The sequence below is a fragment of the Canis lupus genome, chromosome 32 (assembly GCF_011100685.1).
Source record: "Canis lupus familiaris isolate Mischka breed German Shepherd chromosome 32, alternate assembly UU_Cfam_GSD_1.0, whole genome shotgun sequence".
Lineage (NCBI taxonomy): Eukaryota > Metazoa > Chordata > Mammalia > Carnivora > Canidae > Canis > Canis lupus.
Genome location: NC_049253.1, coordinates 23111494 through 23133240, shown reverse-complemented (window position 1 = coordinate 23133240; position 21747 = coordinate 23111494). Strand labels below are relative to the sequence as shown.

Genomic DNA, 21747 nt, shown 5'->3' with positions numbered 1-21747 from the left:
CACCTTTCTAATAGTTTATAGGCATAAATCTAGGGTCAAGTTCCAGTATGGCCCGCTTCGGGAAGTGCTTTTCTTTTTTGGATGCAAAGGAAATATTCATCAAAAGTACTGCAATACCTAGAGGAAGTATTTAACAGGATTTAATGTTCTAGAAGTCCAAATATTATGCGAGAATAGGTTTCTTAAACTCGAGAGAAGCACTGACCTATAGTAAATAAGGTAGAAATGCCAGAACAGCTATACCAGTTTTAGAGGAGTATATACCTGAATATTTAATGCTTAAGACTAGAGAATCCATTGGCTGACTATGTTTCCCAGCAGAGCCCAAAAGAAACTCTTCACCCAATCAAAAAGGAAAGCGCTGGCATGAGGACACTGGCATGGTTGAGAAAATTCAGTGACTTTTGAAGTCAGATGTATCGTTGGGAAAGTTGCCATGGAATGAGCTCATCAGTGTAAACGGAATGATAGGATTCTAGAATTATTATTCCAGAAGCCAGGTGGTATCACTTAAATGTCAGAGGCATGGTGAATGCAATTACTACATCAGAAAGTAAAGCCAGAATGGGAATGCTGGGACCCTGACAGAGATCTGTGGCAATAGCTAATAGACCTCAGTGCTTCTAGAGGGCACAATAGGTGGGTAATGTGGTAAGCTGAATAAACCCACCCCCAAAGACATCCACATCCCAATCTCCTGGAACCTGTGAATATGTTACCTTACGTAGTAAAAGAGACTTGCAATGTGATTAAGAATCTTGAGATGGGGCAATCATCCTGCATTATCTGTGTGTGCCCAGTATAATCACAAGAATATTTATAAGGTAAAGGAGGCAGGAGGCAGGGTCAGAGATGGGGATGTGACCACAGAAACAGAGGCCAGAGAGATTTAAAGAGGCTATGCTGCTGGCCTTGAAGATGGAGAAAAGAGCCATGAGTCAAGATGTGCAGGTAGCCTCTAGAAGTTGGAAAAGGCAAGAAAGCACATTCTCCCTTAGAGTCTCAAGAAAGAACATGGCCTTACTGACACCTTGATTTGGGCCCAGTGAAACTGATTTCAAACCTTTAATCCTGCAACACTAAGGTATATACTTATGTGGTTTAAAGCCATTGTGTTTGTAGAAATTTGTTGTGATGGTTAGTTTTACATATTGACTTGGCTAAGCTATAGAACCCAGTTATTCAATTAAATGCTAATCTAGGTGCTGCTGTGAAGGTATTTCATAGATGTGGTTAATACCTACAGTTTCAAATACTTCAAGTAAAAGAGATTACCCTCAACAATGTAGGTAGGCCTCAACCAGTTAGTTGGAGGCCTGGAGAGCAGGAATTGAGGCTTCCCATAGAAAAAGCACTGCTTGCCCCAAGCCTGCAGTATTAATTCCTGCCTGAATTACAGGCTGCTAGCCTGCTCTACAGAGTTCACATTTGCCAGCCCCCACACTCTCATGAGCCAATTCCTTAAAATACATAAATGTATATATATAAACTCACCTATCAACTCTGCTTCCATGGATAACCCTGACCAAAACATTTGTTATAATAGCAAAAGGAAATGAATACAGGGAGCTAACAAGAGTAGTGTTTGATCTACATAAATAGAGAAGATCAAAAGTAGGTAGGCTGAAGTTTGATATTAGGCATCAGAAACAATTCACTAATCTTTTCCTGGTTTCTACACTTGTGCAAGTTTGAGCCACTCCATGGAAAGGGATATTCAATTCCCCTAGGGACTCCTCCAATCCTTTTGCAAATGGACCCAAACTAGCTATACCTGGGAAAGAAAAATACACAGAATATTGAAGGTTCTGTTGGATACAGGTTGTGAGGTGACACTGATACCAGGAGAACCAAAACGCTATCATAGATATCATATTACAGTGAGAGCATAGGAAGTCCAGGTGACAAATGGAATCCTGCCCAACTTTGTCCAACAAGAGTGCAGTGGGTACAAGTGCTGTGGTCATTTTTAAGTCCCTAAGGGCATAGGTTAGATGAATATGATTGGCAGCTGTCAGAAAGCTCACATCTGCACTCTAAACCTTGGATTAAAAGCCATGGTGGCAAAAGAAGCCAAGTGAAAGTCTCTGAAAATGCACCCCTCCAAGATAGTAAATCAAGAAAATGGACATACTGAATAGAAGTACAGAGATTTAGTATCATGCGAAGGATGGAAGAGGAGCTGTCTCCATCTATCGGCCTGACACTTGCAGAAATCAGATGGATCGTGGCAGATGAGTGTGGGCTACTGTGATCCTAACCAAGTGGTAGTTCCGATCTCAGCTGCTACTTATGCACTTATTCTGTAATTATTGATCCGTTGGATATACCAGGAAGGATGATTAGAAGCAGTTTACGTTCACTTGGAATGAACAATGGTACATTCAAGATCTTAACCAACAATAGTATTAATATTCTAGTGATAAAGGAACCTCAGTTATTTGGACCTCTTGCAGAACATCATAGTGATCCTTCTACAGATGACATATTTTTAATTGGACCTGGAAAGCAGACAATGGCTTTATAGAAAATGCCCTTGTGAGGCATATGTAGCCCAAGGGGGTGAGAGATAGGCCCTACAAATACATAAGATCCTTCTAAACTAGTGATGATTTTAGAATTATATTATTCCTTGCACCTTTTGCCACTAAGAAAAGTATAATGACAGATAGACCTCTTTGGATTTAGGAGAAAGTACGTGCCATATTTAGAAATACAGCTCTGACTTATCAGTTGACTCATGCAGCAACTAGTTTTGAGTAGGGCTTTGTAGCAGATTTAGGCGGTGGAATGAGCATTCTTGTCCCTTAGATCATATGGTACAGCAGATCCCATGGTGCTAGAGATATTTGTGGAACATATTGTTGCCATTTAGTCTTTTGTAAGTCCAAATAGAAGAGTCCCAGCACAGACCCCTAAGGCTTGACACAGGCTATGCCATCTGTAGCAGAGAACTATTTACCATAAAAGCAGATTCCAGCATGTTACTGGGTCTTAGCAGAGACTAGACTCTCAACCAAGGGATTGATTAAGTGATTAAGTGACTATACAACTGGAGCTACTCACCTTGAGCTGGATATCACATCAAGTCATAAGTGGAGTGGGAGGGAGAGTATTCACATAGCAATCTAACATATTGTGGAGATGGTACATTCTGGATCAGACCCAATCAGATCCAGAGAGTATAAGTAAGTTATATAAACATGTGTCCCAGACCCTTACATTACTTTACACCAATGCCTCGCCATTAGTGAGCTAACAGAAAAGTAATGGCTTACGGAGAAGGAAATACTGAGAAGTTTTTTGTTTTGTTTTTTTTATCATGGATAAGGTGATAAGTTTGAAAGCTGACAATAGGCCACTGTTGCACTACAGCCAATCTCAGAGAAGGCTCTGGAAGATTGTATGAAGAGGAAATCTTGTGCGGTTCACTTGACCACCAGCCTTCTGTGATGAACGAAATGGTATGTGGCAAGAATACATGTAGATTCCTGGGCAGTGTCTGGTTAATCAGGAGTCTGTAGGGAGTAAGATTGGAAGACCGGAGGCAAGGGGATATGAGGAAACATCATGGAGATGGATGAGGTGGAGTGAACACAAAATGTCCAGATCTTTATTTCCCATACCAAAGCTCACCATAGACCATCTACCACCGAGGGGGCACTGAACAACCAGGGGGTAAAAGGGATTCATCCACTGGAAATCAGCCAGCTTCCCTCCTCAGTTTCCCTAGTACTTGTACAATGGGCCCTTTAGCAGAATAGCCTCACCAGCAGGAGAGGAGGGTGACAGAGGAGAGATAAACAGAAAATAAACAGTCACATAAATAATCATCTGATGATGATTTGCAATACTAAAGGGAACAAATAATAAGTACCACAGGATTGTAAAACAGGGAATTTGGGGGGGGGGGGGGAGGGAGGTGTCACACCTGAAAACAGGATATAGGAAGTAGCCACACAAAAATGTGCCAGGAAAGGAAGAGCATTGCAGACGACGTATGTAAAGGCAGACATGGGAAAATGTTTGACACCTATGAGCAGAGAAAAGAACTATGAGCCTAGAGCACCATATGGGATTGGGACTGGGATGAGAGAAGCAGAAGAGATAGGGAGGGGCCAGAGAGCAGCACTTGGAGACTCTGTTCAAGAATCCTTTTTAGCTGTTGCTGTTATAATAACTGTGTGTCCACTTGCCTTCCTTAGCTGCCTCCTATTCCACCTTCAGATCTAACTTCCTTGGTAGACACTCTCCGATCCCCCAAACGAATGCTGGTTGTTGATGTTTGTGCCTACTTTAAGAGCAATGAAAACCTCTGAAAAAGAGCTGGACTTGAGAGAAGACCTTACTATTGATTGGCATGTAGATGGTAATGGAGAATAAGGGGAAATGACAGCATAGTACCAAGCCCAATAGGGAAGATAACCTCCCTGAAAGAAATTAAGAAAGAACAACCTGAACTGTAGGGAGAAACAAAGGAGAAGAATATGGTGTCCCCAAACCAAGAGAAAAGAAAATTTTGAAAAAAAAATGTTTTTGACTGTGTTGAGAGTTGAAGAGGAAATCATTTAACATATGGCCAAAGAAAATGTCCATTTGACTTAGCAACAGGAGTATTTGCACCAACAGAAATCAGTAAATGCCCAAATCAAGGCTTTCTTTATTGTTTTATTAATTATCTAGGCTTAAGAAAGTGATATTGAAATGCTAATAATGCATATTAAACTTAAGAATTTGTCAGTGTCTGTAGCCGTTATATTATGAATAATACAAAAAAATCTGTGCATATTCTTACAATATTGGAAAATTGTCCTATTCAACAAAGAAGTTGTTCACATCATTAACTCTTGAATGTTTCAACACACATGCTCATTGTTGTTTTACTTTCATCTTATTCACTAGTAGCAATTGAAAAATATTAATCAACATTCTTGTGGGCAATCTATTTTTTCATCAAATGCAACCACTGGTTAATTATGGATACACAAAAAGCACAAATCAGTGAAAGCATTCTCTGAGAATCAGCAGCTGTAGAGAATTTACAACAAAGAATATTGAATATTTTATTATTATGTACAAACAGTGGGTTCCACATTCTTTATGTCAATAAATTTTACAATAAAATTTACAATAAACTTATATAGGTATATATGCATGCATTTTTTTCAGTTGTTACACATTTACCAGCATGCCACTGTCCCTAACCATACCAATAATCAGCATAAAGCAACGCTCAGGATATACTCATATAAATTAAAAACAAATTCACAAATATGACTGAAAGAAAAAGAGATCTCACAAAAAAGTAAGAAAATGAAATACAATGCAAATTACCTGTCATAATATGGTTTCTGTGGACAGTCTAAACGGTTGACAACAGTCAACATTGTCACATTGTAAATGGTCACAAATACAATCTTAAAAATATGTGCCATTTGAAATTGCCACAGAAAGTCTGAAATTTCTCTTCACTTGTAATTTGCTGAATTGGTTCAGTTACTCTAACCTTCATATATAACTTCCAGATCATTCTGCTGCATTTTTCTCACTTTACCAAAATATCTCCCCACTCTTAGTTCAATAAAGAGGAATTACATCCTGCAAAAGGAAACAAAGAAATTAACATGAAACAAAGGAATGTGGTAGTTTTTAACGTAGGTTCACAAGTTCTCTGATTCTCCTTCCATTCAGGGCTTAATTGCTCTCTCATTAAGTGTGGTCTTCACTTAGTAACTCACCTTTAATAACTAGAATATGGTAGAAATGACATGCATGCTTTGGAATGTAGATCTAAAACATAGTACAGCTTGCATCTCTCGCCCTTGAGTCACTTTCTCTGGCATAAGCAGGTTGCTCATATGTCAGAGGACACTCAAACACCCCCATGGAGAAATCCACATGTGGAGAAACAGGCCACCTGCCACGGCTAACTTTCCAGCCATGTGAATGAAACAACTGGGAGGTAGATCTTCCAGTCCCAGTCAAACCTTCAGAGATTACAGCCTGAGCTGATATCTTGGCTAAAGCTTCATGAAAGACCCTGACCCAGAACCACTCAGCTAAGCAGCAAGCACCAGAATCTCTTACCCACAGACTGTGATATAATAAATGTCTGTTGTTTAAACCACTAAGTTTTGGAGAATTTATTATGCAGCAATAGATAAGTAATACTGTAAAACTGTGAAGGAGTTGACAGTTCCTGGTGGCCAATGACCCTTAGGTAAGTTGAGGCATTTATAAATGAATGCAATTTTGAATTTCTCCAACAAGCTACTAGTGAAGTGACCCAAAGACACCACACTTTCACCTACTTGCTAAAGGACAAATGATGGTCCTAGAGATGACATGGGAAGAATTCCTAGAGGAGGTGGCATTTGATCTAGACTTTGAGTCTTAGATTACACTTTAGTAAGTAGAATTGAATGATAGGTGTTGTGGGATTATTGTATTATGGTGACAGGAATTACAATACAAGTTCCCAGAAATATAAAGTAGCTGAATAGAACACAGGAAAACTTCTAGAAAAATAGTCCTTAACGTAGGACATGTCTAAGAATCCCTTGAAGTGTTTATCTATTTACAAGTCCTGGGCTCCCTTGATAAAGCTGATTTGGTATATGGGATAGGGTCCCATATATACCAAATATATTTGGTATATATTCTACCTTTTTAAAAAATATCCCAAGTGATTCTCATGCAGGTAGATGATCTTTAAGATACATTTCAAGAAACATTCTGCATAAGGAAAAATGAAATCTCAGTTTAGAAACATAGGTTAGGACTAGATAACTGGGATTTTAAAGCAGAGCTAGGCTATGTAGGTGATATGTACTAGACAGTGAGAAGCCACTGGCTTTTTAAAAAGTCCTTACTGTAAAAATTTTCATGGGCAAATAGAGCTAATGGTCTAATCTTTACATCACCCATATCTAGCAGTTATTAAGATTTTTCTACATTCGCTTCACTATTTCTTTTTCATATTGTTGATATTATGATGAAATACTTTGAAGGAAATCATAGACCTCATGCTATTTCACCCCCACATGCATCTATGTGTGGCTCTGAGGCATAGAGAGCCTCTTAGATAACTACATTGCCTTTGTTGTAACTGGAGAAAAATAACAATAACTCAATGGTATCACGTAATACTGAGATCAAATGCATGTTTTATCAACTGTCTTTTTAAAAAGTCCCTTTACTATTGAATCTGAATCCAAACAAGGTCCACACATTGCTTTTAGTACTGTATCATAAGACTATCTTAATCGAGAGTAATTCTTCACCGCCCTCCTTCTTTCTTCATGTCACACACTTGTTGAAACTGAACATTTGTTCTGTAGAATGTTAAATGATGTGGGTTTGGCTTTTTGCATTCTTGTGATATAATTTACTTGATATGGTAGCCCCCATATTTCCTGTAAACAGAAGGCTATCTTGAAGCCTTAATTAAAGTCAGATTCTTTTTTTTTTCTTTTTTAAACAGTACTTCATAGGAGTCTGTGTACTTCATAATTCATGGAAAACTGAGAAACACATAATATCAGTGTCTTCTACTCTAAACAATGCTACTAAGACTGATGACTAGGGTTCATGTTGACAGATGAACCCCTTTGTTGTAAAATTCCCCAAGCTTTGATCTAATTGTTCCTTCATTGTTAATGACTGCCTAAATAGAAATTTTTATTAGGAGTTTCTAATAATTGATTTTTAAAAATGTTCTATTTTTTTCTACTTTATTAGATGGAAGTATTCTGAAAAGAAATTTTCCTGATGAACCAAAATAAGACTATCTGATTACTCTGAAATACCATTCATATCAGAATTACTGGATAAATGCCCAATTCTTTCCCATAATTGCCAATTATTAAGGTAAGGCTACAACCAATGGTAAAAACAATCCATTTGCATGGGGAGGGGGGTGGTGTTTGTTTCTTTTCTTTTTTTTTTTTTTTAATGGTTGTAACCTGATCAGAACACTGCATAGGAGAATTCATCATGATTAGGAAATTTGTATTTTAAATAACCTGTAAGAGAATACTTTGAAGTTTATATTCAATTTTTGGCACCTCTAGAGAAATATTCTTTGAGTTCTTGTGAATGGAATAGTCATTAAAGCCTAAGACTTTTTAAACCCATTAGATAAACACTGTGCTGTGGCTAGACAGAGCATGACTTAACTTAAAGCATAGGCCTCAACACATTATGGTATGATGCTTGGATTGAGATGGATTACTAATTCCAGAGAAGAACCCAGGATCCCGGGATCACAACCTGAGCCAAAAGCAGAGACACTCAACCACCCAGGTGCCCCAAGGCAGGTTATTTTCTAGAAGTTCTCTCAGTTTGGGTTGGCTCAATGTTCTCTCTCTTCTTTTTTTTTTTTAAAGATCTGTTTTTTTATTTGAGAGAGAGAGAGAGTGGAGGAGGAGGACAGAAGCAGAGGGAGGAAATCTTTAAGCAGACTCCCCTGATGAGCAAGGAGCCGTCTGAAGGCTCAATCCCAGAACCCCAAGATTGTGATCTGATCCAAAATCAAGAGTCGAGAGGTCAACCAACTGAGCCACGAAAGTGCCTCATCATGTTCTCTCTTGATTGGATTTGGGGTATGCATCTTTGGTAGGAATATCCTGGAAGCAATGCTGAGTTTTCTACATCATAACAAATGGCACTTTGTAACTTTGGTTTATCCCATTGCTGGTGGTATTAACTTTGATCACATGATAAAGTTGGTGTCTCCCATAGTTCTCCATGGCAGTAGAGTCCATCTTCTTTCATTTGTAATCAACACATATTTTGTGACTAAGTATTCATCAAACTTTCAATGCAATTATTCATTCTATTAGTAGTTATATTCTGTTGTAGTAGTAATCTATTACTATCATTACATATTTTTTTTAAATTTTTATTTATTTATGATAGTCACAGAGAGAGAGAGAGAGAGGCAGAGACACAGGCAGAGGGAGAAGCAGGCTCCATGCACCGGGAGCACGCCGTGGGATTCGATCCCGGGTCTCCAGGATCGCACCCTGGGCCAAAGGCAGGCGCCAAACTGCTGCACCACCCAGGGATCCCTATCATTACATATTTTGATGCTCAAATTGTCCTATGTTTTGTCTGTAGAAGCCTCTTCAAGCAGGCTTCTTTGGTCCTTGACATGTCTCCATCACATTTCCTTATTTCTGATGCAAGATGTTTTATGTTTATCTTGTATCTTTTCTGCCCCGTTCTTGGAATCAGTCCATTTCCTCAAGAACGCCAGTTCTTTTTAGTGGACAATTTTATTTAAAAATTAAAGTCTGAGAACTAGATATGCTCATTCTGATCCCAGGCCTTGAGAATGAAAGGAACAAGAGAATATATATAGGTACACACATACCCCAGATTTGTATCTGCTTATCTCTATTTCATCTATACATATTGAAAACAATATATTTATAGCAGAATTTCCAATTTGAATCCAACACTACAGCTTTTTCCATTTCTATATTTGTAACTCCTTTCTATGACAGTGAGAAACCTTACTCTGTCCCCAAATATTTACTTTTTTTCGTTAATCCTTCCTTATGTCACTGATCCAGCAGTCCAAGCACATAGAAGCTCTCCTCCCTCTGCTCAAACAAACCCTAAATTCTGGGGCTGCACCACCATCCAGCCCCTACAGACAGTTGCCTAACTTGATGATTGACATCATATGCCACAAACCCTCTGCAGGGGCACCCTGCTCACACTATTCAGGCTCTAACCCTGCAGCACTGGGCCCTGTGTCCCCTTCCCCAGCTCAGAAGCCTAGCTTCCTCAGCCCCACCTATGGAAGAGAAGGGGAGGGAAGGGAAGGCAAAGAAAATAACTTCCTGTATACTCTAAATGCAAAAGCATGTATTTCACTACAACCTATTAAAAAAAATCTTACTGCCCCTCACATTATTGGGCTACTCTAATTTACCCACTTAAAAATTGAGTCTTGCACCAAAGAAGTGATAATGCTAATAATCATATATAAAGCTAGCAAATTAGGATCAATATTCGATGTATCTGACAAATATTTGGCTACAGCCCATAAAACTGTTTAAGCTCAAAGGAAAATGAGTATTTGGCAGTTACGCAGTCAAATCTAAAGTATAAACAAACCGTCTGGATGAATGCAAGCCCAAGGAAAATGGGGGCATCCTACATATTTGGTAGTGACCTAATGTGGAAGGAGTAACTTTCAGCTGATACAGTTGGGAACTGTTAGGAATAAAATGCAATACAAACAACTGATACTGCCCGACTCTGGCCGCTTACACTGCCGTACCTAGACAGAAGATGGTTCATCATTTTTCTGAAAGTTGTAATTTGACACCCACAGGGTTTTTTTTTTAAAGATTTTATTTATATATTCAAGAGATATACAAAAAGGGGCAGAGACTCAGGGAGAGGGAGAAACAGGCTCCCTGAGGCGAGCCTGATGCAGGACTCAATCCCAGGACCCCCGGATCACGACCTGAGCCCAAGGCAGACACTGCACCCCTGAACCACCCAGGGCGCCCCTGCCCAGGGAGTTCTAAGTAGCAGGTTAGATCAAGTCCCCGCGAATACTAGCAAGAACAACTTTCAGTCATTCCGGTGCCCTGCAAATCCAGGTTCCCGGAGCTCTCTCTGCTAGCTTTCCTTTTCACCATCTTTTCGAGAGGACGAAGCTCCCTTCCCCGCAGAAGCAGAGAGCAGCACCAGCACCAGCACCAGCACCCGCTGGCTGCGTCCCACTGCTGCGCCCCAAGGCCAATGCGGGGCGGGGGGAAAGCGCCCCGAGGTGCGGCCCTGTGGGACCCAGGCCGGGGCGTTCCCGGGCCAGGGCGCTTCTGATTGGTTTTTGTTGTGAATTCAAGAGGCCTGGGCTCAGGGCCGGGAGGAAGCAGCTCACCTGAGCGAGGGCGTCCCCGCTTCGCCCGGGACCTCCCGGGGTTCGGCTCTCGGGCTGGCGGCCGGGATGGTGGGGCTGGGGGTGGGGGGTGGGAATACGGGGTGCTGGGGAGAGCACCCCGAACTCAACGGAGGGCGGCGTGGAGTGGGTTAGGCTGTGGTGTTCCTGGGTGTTTGCCGGAGAAGCAGCGCGCCCCATTAAATAAACCCAGGGCTCCTGAAGCGGAAGGGGAAGGTAACTCTGAGGTTCTGCACCTTGGAAAGGTTCAGACCTGCAGGGAACGCAGGCGCCTTTCCTGTTTCTTTGGGCACCACCCCACGACTCCGCACCCCGTAAGGAGTCCTCCCGTGGGTGTTGAAGCTGTAAAATATGCGTGTCCTACATCCGCTCAGCAGAGTCTCCTACAGATTCCAGTCCTAGTTGGCCGGGGTGCTGGAAAGGGGGCCCCGAGAAGACTGCGGGATCGAAGTTAGTGCGTCCTATCCCCGTACCACGACTTTACTAGGTTACATAGTGTCGATCTGGGGCCAGAGATGAAAATTCAGAAACGTATCCTGAGACAGTTCGGTTTTTTTTTGTTTTTTTGTTTTTTTAGTTTTTAATTCTAACATGCAGTGTAAATAGTGGGTCTCAGCAACTATGTATCTATGCAATCACTTGTGATCTATGAACGTGCATCCTGAAAGCTTTATATTCACAGGCGTACACACAGGAGAGCTTTGAGACGTTCGGGCACAAGCGGCGGGAGCTGCGATCCTCGCGCGCGGGCAGCCACGGGCGGGCGGGCTCGTCCCCGCGCGCAGCGCCCGGGCAGCCCCGGCGCCGCCGGCCGCGCTCAGCCTCCCGCGGGGAGAGCGCTCCGCATCCGCATCCGCATCCTCATCCGCATCCGCATCCGCATCGGCTCACGCACCCCCGCCGCCCGCGCGCGGGCGCAACTGCGGAGTCGAATTACAACCTGCAATTAACATATGAATTTGACTAACTTAAAAGGGATAGAAGAATGGGCGGGGTGGGGGGGGCGGACCACTGAGCGGGCGCTTCAGCCTTCTGTACGCAGGAACTTTTCTCCGGGTGTAAAAACTCTTTGATTGGCTGCTCGCACGCGCCTGCCGGCGCCCTCCATTGGCTGAGCAGACACGCGACCGGCGCGAGGAGGGGGCTGGGAGGGGAGCGGGGGGTGGGGGGGGGAGACACACTGGCGCGTGCCGCTTTTTAAAGGGGCGCAGCGCCTTCAGCAACCGGAGAAGCTTCGTTGCACGCGACCTGGTGTGTGTGATCTCCGTGTGGGTGGGGGAGGGTCGAGGAGGAAAAAAAAAAAAAAAAAAAAAAAAAACCAAGACATTGCAGTAGAGACCCAGGAAGGGTTTTTGTTGTAGTTGAGCTGGTTTGCCAGTCCCTCCTCCGACCCTGCGCCTCCGAGCCTCCGAAGTGCAATGTCCCGCCTGCTGCACGCAGAGGAGTGGGCTGAAGTGAAGGAGTTGGGGGACCACCATCGCCATCCCCAGCCTCACCACCTGCCGCCGCCGCCGCCGCCGCCACCTGCGACCCTGCAGACGAGAGAGCATCCCGTCTACCCGGCCGAGCTGTCCCTCCTGGACGGCACCGACCCACGCGCCTGGCTGGCTCCTACTTTGCAGGGCATCTGCACGGCACGCGCCGCCCAGTACTTGCTGCATTCCCCCGAGCTGGGTGTCTCTGAGGCTGCGGCGCCCCGGGAGGAGGCGGACGGCCGGGGGGAGCTGGTGAGGAGGAGCGGCGGCGGCGGCGGCGGCGGCGGCGGCAGCAGCAAGAGTCCGGGACCAGTGAAAGTGCGGGAACAGCTGTGTAAGCTGAAAGGCGGGGTGGGAGTAGACGAGCTGGGCTGCAGCCGCCAGCGCGCCCCTTCCAGCAAACAGGTGAACGGGGTGCAGAAGCAGAGGCGGCTGGCGGCCAACGCCAGGGAGCGACGCAGGATGCACGGGCTGAACCACGCCTTCGACCAGCTGCGCAACGTTATCCCGTCCTTCAACAACGACAAGAAGCTGTCCAAATACGAGACCCTGCAGATGGCCCAGATCTACATCAACGCCCTGTCCGAGCTGCTGCAAACGCCCAGCGGCGGGGAGCAGCCGCCGCCGCCGCCCGCATCCTGCAAGAGCGACCACCACCACCTTCGCGCCGCCGCCCCCTACGAAGGCGGCGCGGGCACGGCGAGCGCAGCGGGAGCCCAGCCGGCCTCGGGAGGGGGCCAGCGGCCCTCGGCGCCCGGAGGTTGCCGGACTCGCTTCTCGGCCCCGGCCCCCGCGGGAGGATACGCGGTGCAGCTGGACGCTCTGCACTTCCCGACTTTCGAGGACAGCGCCCTGACGGCGATGATGGCGCAAAAGAACCTGTCGCCTTCCCTGCCCGGGGGCATCCTGCAGCCGGGGCAGGAAGAAAGTAGCAAAACTTCGCCCCGGTCCCACAGAAGCGACGGGGAGTTTTCCCCCCATTCCCATTACAGTGACTCAGATGAGGCAAGTTAGGAAGGTGACAGAAACCTGAAAACTGAGACAGAAACGAAATCGCCCTTGCCCAGTGCGCGGGAAGCCCCGCGGTTAAAGATCCCCGCACCCTTTTCATTTTTGCTCTGCGATTGTCGTTGTTTAGCAACGACTTGGCTTCACATGGCAGCTATATTTGATGGTTTGCAAAAGCCGCCGCTGTCCCGAACTTCCTGTGGTCCATATTGATGAAAACTTGCTGTTAAAGTTGTGTTCTTTCCTCCCACCTCCCCCCCCCCTCCCCGTAGGTAGATGAGGAATGATTATATGTACCCAAATATGCATCATCCTTCTAGTTCCCTGCTGCCAATACGCTGCTAAGATGTCGCATTTTCTTCTCAGTCGCTGGTTTGTGTTTTAATTTATTTTATGCCCTGGGCATTCATCCCTGTGTGTTGCGCGCACTCACGTGTGGGAGAGTTAGTATTCCGAAGGATTTTCTCAAAAATGTATCATGAAACGCAAAGTGAATGGCTCCAAAGTGAATAACCTTTGACGATGGAACGTTAGAAAACAGAGGACTCTTAGGTTTATATATTGTATAAACATACCCAGTATGTATATCGGATCGCGATGATGTTGGCGTCTTCTAGGAAACTTGGCGCACGCACTTTATCAGCCGCTACTGCTGCGGCTCCAGGACAAACTCAGCTGCCAATTGCAGACCAGTTTTTGTGTTGTTGTTGTTGTTGTTGTTGTTGTTGTTGTTGTTTTAAACAAGGCCACTTATGATCCTTAAGCTCTTTGCAAATGTTTGTTTAAAAATTAAAATTAAAAAAAAAAATCCAGTAGTGTCAAAAGCATTTGGTCAATTTTATTTTGCTTTGTTAATGTTAGGAAACTTATTTATTATTGATTGTTTGCTACCATTTCTACTTACCTTGATTCGGTTTTTTTTTTTTACGTTTTTTCTACTCGAGATCATTTTATTTTAATTTAGCAAAGCCAACTGCCATTGTTTTATGTATTTTCTTTTGCAAATGATAAAAATAAACGTGGAAATAACTTTTATTTGTCACTTATTCCGTTCTGATATAAGCATTAAAAACAATTTCGAAAGGATGCTGAAGACTTGAGCTCAGTCTCCTAGTTAATTGCGAATCTAAGAGTTTTGAAGAAAAATTCTGTCATTAAACATTGTAGTTTCAGGCAGTACCAGTTATCAAGTCCGTAAATAAGTCGTTAGGTAAAATTTCCCCAAAAATTTGCAACCATTTTTGCCACTTCAATAGCCAGGATCTTTTCCGTCTTCCTCACACCTGGCCCCAACAACCTCTACAAGAGGGAGGCACGTGTTTCATGTCTCCTAAGATCTCACCAGGAGTAGTGATCTTTACCAAGGTTACCCATTTCCACTTCATAAAAACTTTAGCCAAGTTGAAGGTTTTTGCCATCCATCAAAAACACACAGCCCGAGCTTTCTCAGTTTCTCTCTCTCTCTCTCTCTCCCTCTCTCAATCTCTCTCTCTCTCCTTTCCTCCCTCCCTCTCTTCCCTTCCCTAGTGGTAGTGGATGGGGGTAAGTTGAAGGCAGGAATGGAAAAGAGAACAATGGGAAAAACTTAAGGAGAAAGGGGATGGGGTTCCTTGGTTCAAAAATTAGAAGCCTGCAGTTATCCTAGGAAATTGTTGACGTTCAGTCTTTCCTCCGCCAAACAAGTCTACTTATTCCACTATAGAAGATAACGTTTGCTTTTATTTTGTCTTTCTGAATTAGTTCCTTAGTAGAAAATGTTTCTATTTTTGAGTCAGCTGCAGAAACTAAACAGTGCACCCATTCTCACCTCAGGGTCCGCACGGAGGAAAAGATTATTCTGGGTGTCAGGTTCAAAGTTGTTGTTTTTTGTTTTTTGTTTTTTGGTTTTTTTTTAAGCGACTATAGTGTGCGTGCGGAGACGGTAAAAGGAGGAGTTTTAAAAATGTATTCGGTAAACGTGAGAGTAGAACCATTTGTTAAACTAAAAGATTGGGCGACGTTCCACTGGATAAACATCGCTGAATTTGAGAAGTTGATTTTAAGCCAAATCTTTTATATTTTGTGTCTTCATTAGGATAACAAATTGTGAGAACAAGAAAGCAGGGGTGGGCAGGCAAGGGGAGAGCCAGGGAAGGTTAATTTAATCGTTCCGGCATCATCCTCCCCGGCCACCCCCCACCCCCCAGCCGCCCAGCACCTTGAAAAGAGGAGAGCGCCACAAACTACGTTTGCAGGACAGTCGTGCGCCAAGGAGCGCAGTTCTGGTCTCGCTGGGGAACCGATAGGGAACCCTGGAACCAGCTCTGGACTTGACCACCTGGGTTTCCGTGGCTTTCAGCTGAAGTCCGAGCTCGAGGGAAGCCAAGAGACTCCGCCAGCTCTGAAGGGTGAGCGGTAGCTCCTGACGCTTTCCAGGGGCAGAAACAATGCACCTGTCCCTTAGATAACCTTTTGCACCACTGAGTTTGCCGCGCTCACGATAAACATCAGGAATCTTCAGGCTGCTGAATAAATCAAGCGATTGCTTCTAACACATTTCCATTTTGCTTTCAGTGAGTAAACTCAACAGGCATGGACACACAGCAACTTTGCAGGATGAGCACCCACATATTTTCATCATTATTTGTGTACATGTGTGGAGGGAGAGAGAGAAGATGACCTAGGATTCTTTTACCTGTTACAGATCTGAGTAGGATAAGGGCAGGACTGAAAAAAATTAAACTGTGATTCTTTTTTCTTAAAGAAAGTGACCTATATTTCCTTTTTCAAAACTATTCATGCTCAGTTGGTGTTGACCAGGAAAAAAAAAAAAAAAACCTCTTCCAAAGTTATTATTTTTCTTTTCATGGACTCATAGAAATTTCAAAACAGAAATGACATCAAGAACATCTTCTTTCCCATCTTTTATAAATGAGGAGAAACTACTACCCCTAACTGGCCTCCAAATTACACAATCACAAAGCGTCAATATCCAGAACTGGATCTTACTACTCCCATCCACCAGGTCAATGTGCCCACAGATTTTTTTTTTTTTTCCCCACTAAGAAAATCCATGGAAAGGAGTTACAGCTATGCTAATGTTCAAGGTTTTCTCTTGCACCACAAAAAAATAGATATTTATATTTTTAAATGTTAGGAGCATTATCCATGAATTAGAGATGATGGAACTTCATTGAAGGAGGTCATTTTATATTTCTTCTCAAGAGAAAACAGCCACAACGGAATATCAGACTGGAAATTCTATACCACACAGATTGAAAAGTGAGGATGAATTCTTCTAACCCATCCAGACAGGCAGCAAAAGCCAAATCACTTTGTGTAAATTAAGTGCTCAAAGTTCAAATGAGGACTTTAACCTCTTTTCTTTCCTTCATTCTATTTCTTTCTTTCTTTTTATGCTGGCATTTCTTTGAAAGAGATGTACAATCACATTTCCATTTTAGGGTTCTGCTATGGAGTTTGCATAACAAACGTTTGGCAGCCCGCTCTCTTACACTCCATTAACAAGCTGTAACATATAGCTGCAGGTTGCTATAATCTCATTAATATTTTGGAAACTTGAATATTGAGTATTTCTGAGCGCTCATTCCCCATATGCCAGACCACTCCTGCCATGCTGACTGGTTCCTTTCTCTCCATTATTAGCAATTAGCTTCTACCTTCCAAAGTCAGATCCAAGTATCCAAGATACTAGCAAAGGAATCAACTATGTGTGCAAGTTAAGCATGCTTAATATCACCCAAACAAACAAAGAGGCAGCATTTCTTAAAGTAATGAAGATAGATAAATCGGGTCAGTCTTTTGCAGCACTGCTTGGTGCTTTCTAGAGTTTTATGTACTTTAAACAGCTTGTTTTATACCCTGTCTTTGCTTTCTGCCCCACCACTTTTATCCGTGAAGGGTTTTGGCTCACCACCCTCCTGGAAACTTACTTGATTTCACAGAAAACTGAAGAAAGTTTATTTTTTGGCAGCTGGCAAGTTTAAGCATGTTCTCTAAGGGACATTGTTTACTGGGGGTCCAGCATAACAAGAAAAAAAAAAGGGGGGGGGAGTTAAGTTTCCTTAATCTTAACTAATTCAGGACCAATGCTTTGATTAGGCCTCTCGATTGATTTTAGAGATTGAAACCTGAAAGAAGCAAGCAGTCTTTTATCAAAGGATATCTTGGACTTCTTTCTCTCCTCTGCTCATTTGAAAGCTCAAGAAAGAGACGATCACTGATCACTTCGACACGGGCGGCTTCAAACCCCAGATAGAATTGGGAACGAAAGGCAGCTGACCCACTTGTCCCTTGCAACCTAGACTTGTCAGTTGCAATCTGGAAAACCCTGCAAGTACCGGTGAGAGTTAAGATGACCTCTAGTAGTTAACATTATCTGCAATTGGTTTCCCGGGAGGGAAGAGGAGATGGAGGGCCTGGTGGGGGGGGGGTGGGGGGGGAGGTGGGCATGTTCTTTGCTATGAAACTTTAAGTCTCCTCGCTCTGTTAGACTGTCCTCGCACCCGCCACGCTCACCCGTGGGCCGAGCAGAGTCCCAGGCGCCAACCCGGGAGGCGCTTCCCCACCGCTAGGCCTCTAAGGAGCACAGGCGGACGGGGCGGAGAATGGGTTAAACCCCGAGGCGCAGGGGAGAGGCAGGGGAGGAGAGTCGTCGGGGGAAGATAAAGGAAAGGACAGGAACCAAGAAGCGTGGGGGTGGTTTGCCGTAATGTGAGTGTTTCTTAATTAGAGAACGGCTGACAATAGAGGGGCTGGCAGCGGCTCCTGGCCGCGGTGCGGAGCGTCTGGAGCGGAGCACGCGCTGTCAGCTGGTGAGCGCACTCTCCTTTCAGGCAGCTCCCCGGGGAGCTGCGCGGCCGCATTTAACACCATCATCACCCCTCCCGGCCGCCTCCACCTCGGCCTCCTCCCGGCCGACAGCCTCCCTCGGCCCCCCGCCGGCAGAACGCACAGAAGCGAGCGGCGGGCCCGGGCCCCTCTCCTCCCCCAGCTTCGCAGCGGGAGCCGCCACTGCCCACTGCACCTCCCGGCAACCGGCCCGGCCAGAAAAGAGGCTGCGCCGAGGAGAAGCCGAGCGCTGCCGAGGGGAGGGGAAGCCGCTGCGGGGCGGTCCGGGAGGAGCTGGGCCGGGGGCTGAGGCACCTGAGCCGGGGAACCAGGCCCCGGGCGCCCGCGCATCCTCCGCGCCCGCCCAGCCAGCGCCTGCGGTGGGAGACCGTGCCCCCCCCCGCCCCCCCCGTTCCGGCCAAGCACACGGGTCCTCGGGCCCTCCCTAGGCCGAAAATATTCCATATCCTAGACGTGGTTGGATCTGGCCGCGGTTCTGAGAACTCAAGCGTTAGCTGGACCGAGGGCACGGGCGTGGTCTCACATTTCAGGCCTTCTCTCGCATTGAAGCTTCTTAAGAAAAGAATCATGAAGCATTTCTGTAACAAAGATTCGGGGCCTCTCTGCATCCCAGAGGTTCACGTCCTGCATGCTGCTCTCTACGGCTCAAAACGGACAAGCAAAGAGAGTAGGTTTTCGCTGCTTCATCTGCAGAGAAGTCTCAGGCCCAGGCTCCAAGCTCTCACTTGTTTTCCTCAGGGAAGCCAGAGGTTTCCTCCATAGGGTTAAGAAACAAAATGCTGTCCACTCTAAATAGATTTTTAAAAGAAACAAAAACAATTCTAGTTAAAGAGTTAAAGAGATCTGAGAAAAAGAAATGGTGTTCTGATGACCAGCCCATTTCCCAGGCCCTGCTACAGTCAGGATGGGGAAGGAAGGGGGGATCTGAGGTGACTGTCTTGAGACTTCTCAAACCAGTGGATGTCATTGTTCTCTGGGCCACTTATTTGTCTCTTCCGGAGATAGCTCCTCATGATTCTTCCTACTTTCCTGCCCCTACAAACTCTTGGCACAAGGGGGCTGCTGAAGGAAGGCCTGGGATTGGGAGGGATCCTCAGCCTGAAACAGGGGTGAGGTAGCGTTTGAGGAAGGAGTAGGTATCATTTGTTCACTTTATATCTTAAAGACCACAAGACCGGAGGAAATCCAAAAAGATCAGGCCACTGGTTGACCAGAAAGGCAGAAGGTCAGTTCTTTTCATTTTCAATAACATGTATCTGCTTCTGGAAACCTAGCAGCAATGTATAGGACTTTTATCTTTAAATTTTCTCATAACCCAAGAGATGCTGCGTCATTGCTTCAAAGAAAAATGCCAGGAATCTGCATACAACATTCTTAGATGTGTCTGATGCAAATGGAGCCAAAGACTATATTAGGAAAGCATTGACCTAAAGGAGTTTAGGAGTTAGACATCTTCTTGGAATTGCCTGTGAAAACGGATATTGGCTAATACAGGTTTCCCTTGCTATCTAAAAGTAGAGCATTGCTATGAAACTTTTCATAAGCCAAAATGGCATAAAGCAAAGGAGTGATTATCAGTAATTTACATGGAAAAGTTTTTGAACATTCCTGGGCCCCCCAAAATAACCTTTCTTAATCTTTTCTGAACCCTTAGGATATATCTTGCTGATGGATGCACAAAACAAATTGAGATGAAGCGCAGGTGCTCACAGATACAGTTCAGAACTATGGCAGCTTCATGCTGAGTGTAGTTCCTGGGGAAGAATCTAGGCAATGTCAATATTGCTGCTGAGTGTGCTGCTGGGGTGGGGGGTGGGGTGCCGGAGCCTCTACAAAAGCTAGTAAACATGAAAATCCTCTTCAGGTTTGCCCTTGGTCGGAAGAAACAGGTACTAATGTAGGTCTTTCATAAAGTAAGTGTCCTAATGTGGCACCTCAAAAAGCAAGGGATATCTGTAATCCCCTTTTACCTTCTTTTATAATATTCAGTAATTTTTCCAAGAAAAGAGCAGCAGACAGCTTCTTGGAGCCCATGAACTTGACTTGGTTGCTTTCAGGTTATGGGGCCCTGGGACAATATGCTTCAGGCCTGAGGTGTCTCAACTCTAAGGTGATACCAGCTACCTTTGGCAGAATAAGGGCAGCATTCATGTATGAGGCCTTCACTCCCTGGCTCAGTGAGAAAAGCCAAATCATAACTAATGAGTACTTGAGGGACACCTGGGTGGCTCAGTGGTTGAGCATGATCCTGAGGTGCTGGATCAATTACCTCATCAGGATCCCTGCAGGGAGCCTGCTTCTCCCTCTGCCTATGTCTCTACCTCTTTCTGTGTGTCTCTCATGAATAAATAAATAAAATATTAAAAAAAAACATACTTGAGAAAAGTAGGAAATAGGAATCTTCTCATGCTATACAAATTCTAAGAGAATAGAGAACAGAATCAGGTTGCCATGATGTCCTTGGTTTAAGGTAGGTAGGCTAAGTCACATCACTGTAATTACTCCAGCATGAAGCATTTAGAGGGCCATGGACTTCAAGAGAAAGCTCAGCCGCCTATAACCTGACTGAAGGAGTAGATGCTCCCTGTATGAAAATGATAATCAGAAAATACAGAGAAAGCCAATTTTATGATTTAGAAGGTAATGATCTCATAAAATAGCATGACTTCCTTTGATGACTAATTATTTTATTCCTTCCAATCTCTTGCCTCACCATCTCTCATTCATATTCCCCCAACTCCCCCTTCTCTTCATCAACGAATGAGTAATTAGCAGGTAATGATGGCAGAGTGGCACTGGGGTTAACCACCATGAGAGATACACAGAAAAAAAATAGAGCCCCTGCCTTTACACAACTTGTGGAATCTCAGTAAAACATAGAAAAGAGGCTTTGTCTCCCAGGTGAGAGTGGCATTCTTGCTACACATGAGCCAATCAGCCTTGTAGTTTTGCCATCACATTATTTCATCCCTACTTCCAAGAGAACCCTGTTCATAGTCTTCACTGTTTCTCTCCAAAAAAAGTAGAGATTCCAAGGGACTTGAAATCCTTGGTATTAATCTTCAAGTCAATCTCAGTCCCAATCTCTTTCTTGTGAACTCAGAGGATACCTTCATTTTGTTTCTTATGAAGTGTTGCGAGTGTAGTTTTATTTTCATGCTGAAGAAACTGAGGCTCCGGGAGCAGCGAAATGGCCTGCCAGAGGTAATATAGCTTTGGTACCATAAAAACAATAGCCACAGGGATCCCTGGGTGGCGCAGCGGTTTGGCGCCTGCCTTTGGCCCAGGGTGCGATCCTGGAGACCCGGGATCGAGTCCCACATCGGGCTCCCGGTGCATGGAGCCTGCTTCTCCCTCTGCCTGTGTCTCTGCATCTCTCTCTCTCTCTGTGACTATCATGAATAAATAAATAAAATCTTTAAAAAAAAAAAAAAAACAATAGCCACAGAAACCCAGGTCTGCGCTGAGTCTGAGGTCAACATTCTTCCCGCC

The 21747-nt window shown here is 44.5% G+C and overlaps 1 protein-coding gene and 1 long non-coding RNA gene across 4 annotated transcripts; both read left to right on the top strand.

The window, feature by feature from the left end:
• The first annotated feature begins 504 nt into the window (after positions 1-504).
• On the top strand, positions 505-8977 carry LOC111093647. Of its 3 annotated transcripts, none has more exons than XR_005382544.1 (4): positions 505-639; positions 3332-3464; positions 7741-7869; positions 8920-8977. It is a non-coding gene; the product is annotated as an uncharacterized LOC111093647 (long non-coding RNA). The 3 variants fall into 3 exon arrangements; XR_005382545.1 differs by lacking the exon at positions 8920-8977 and adding an exon at positions 8388-8445; XR_005382546.1 differs by lacking the exons at positions 7741-7869; positions 8920-8977 and adding an exon at positions 4206-5233.
• A 3146-nt stretch (positions 8978-12123) lies between these two features.
• Positions 12124-14435, top strand: ATOH1 (atonal bHLH transcription factor 1). Its single transcript, XM_038581740.1, has one exon. It carries the CDS (start codon positions 12340-12342, stop codon positions 13408-13410), a length of 1071 nt encoding a protein of 356 aa, XP_038437668.1. The 5' UTR covers positions 12124-12339; the 3' UTR covers positions 13411-14435.
• Positions 14436-21747: the final 7312 nt, after the last annotated feature.

Coding starts and splice junctions, on each gene's coding strand:
- ATOH1 (XM_038581740.1), top strand. CDS start 12,340: ATGTCCCGCCTGCTGCACGCAGAGGAGTGGGCTGAAGTGAAGGAGTTG.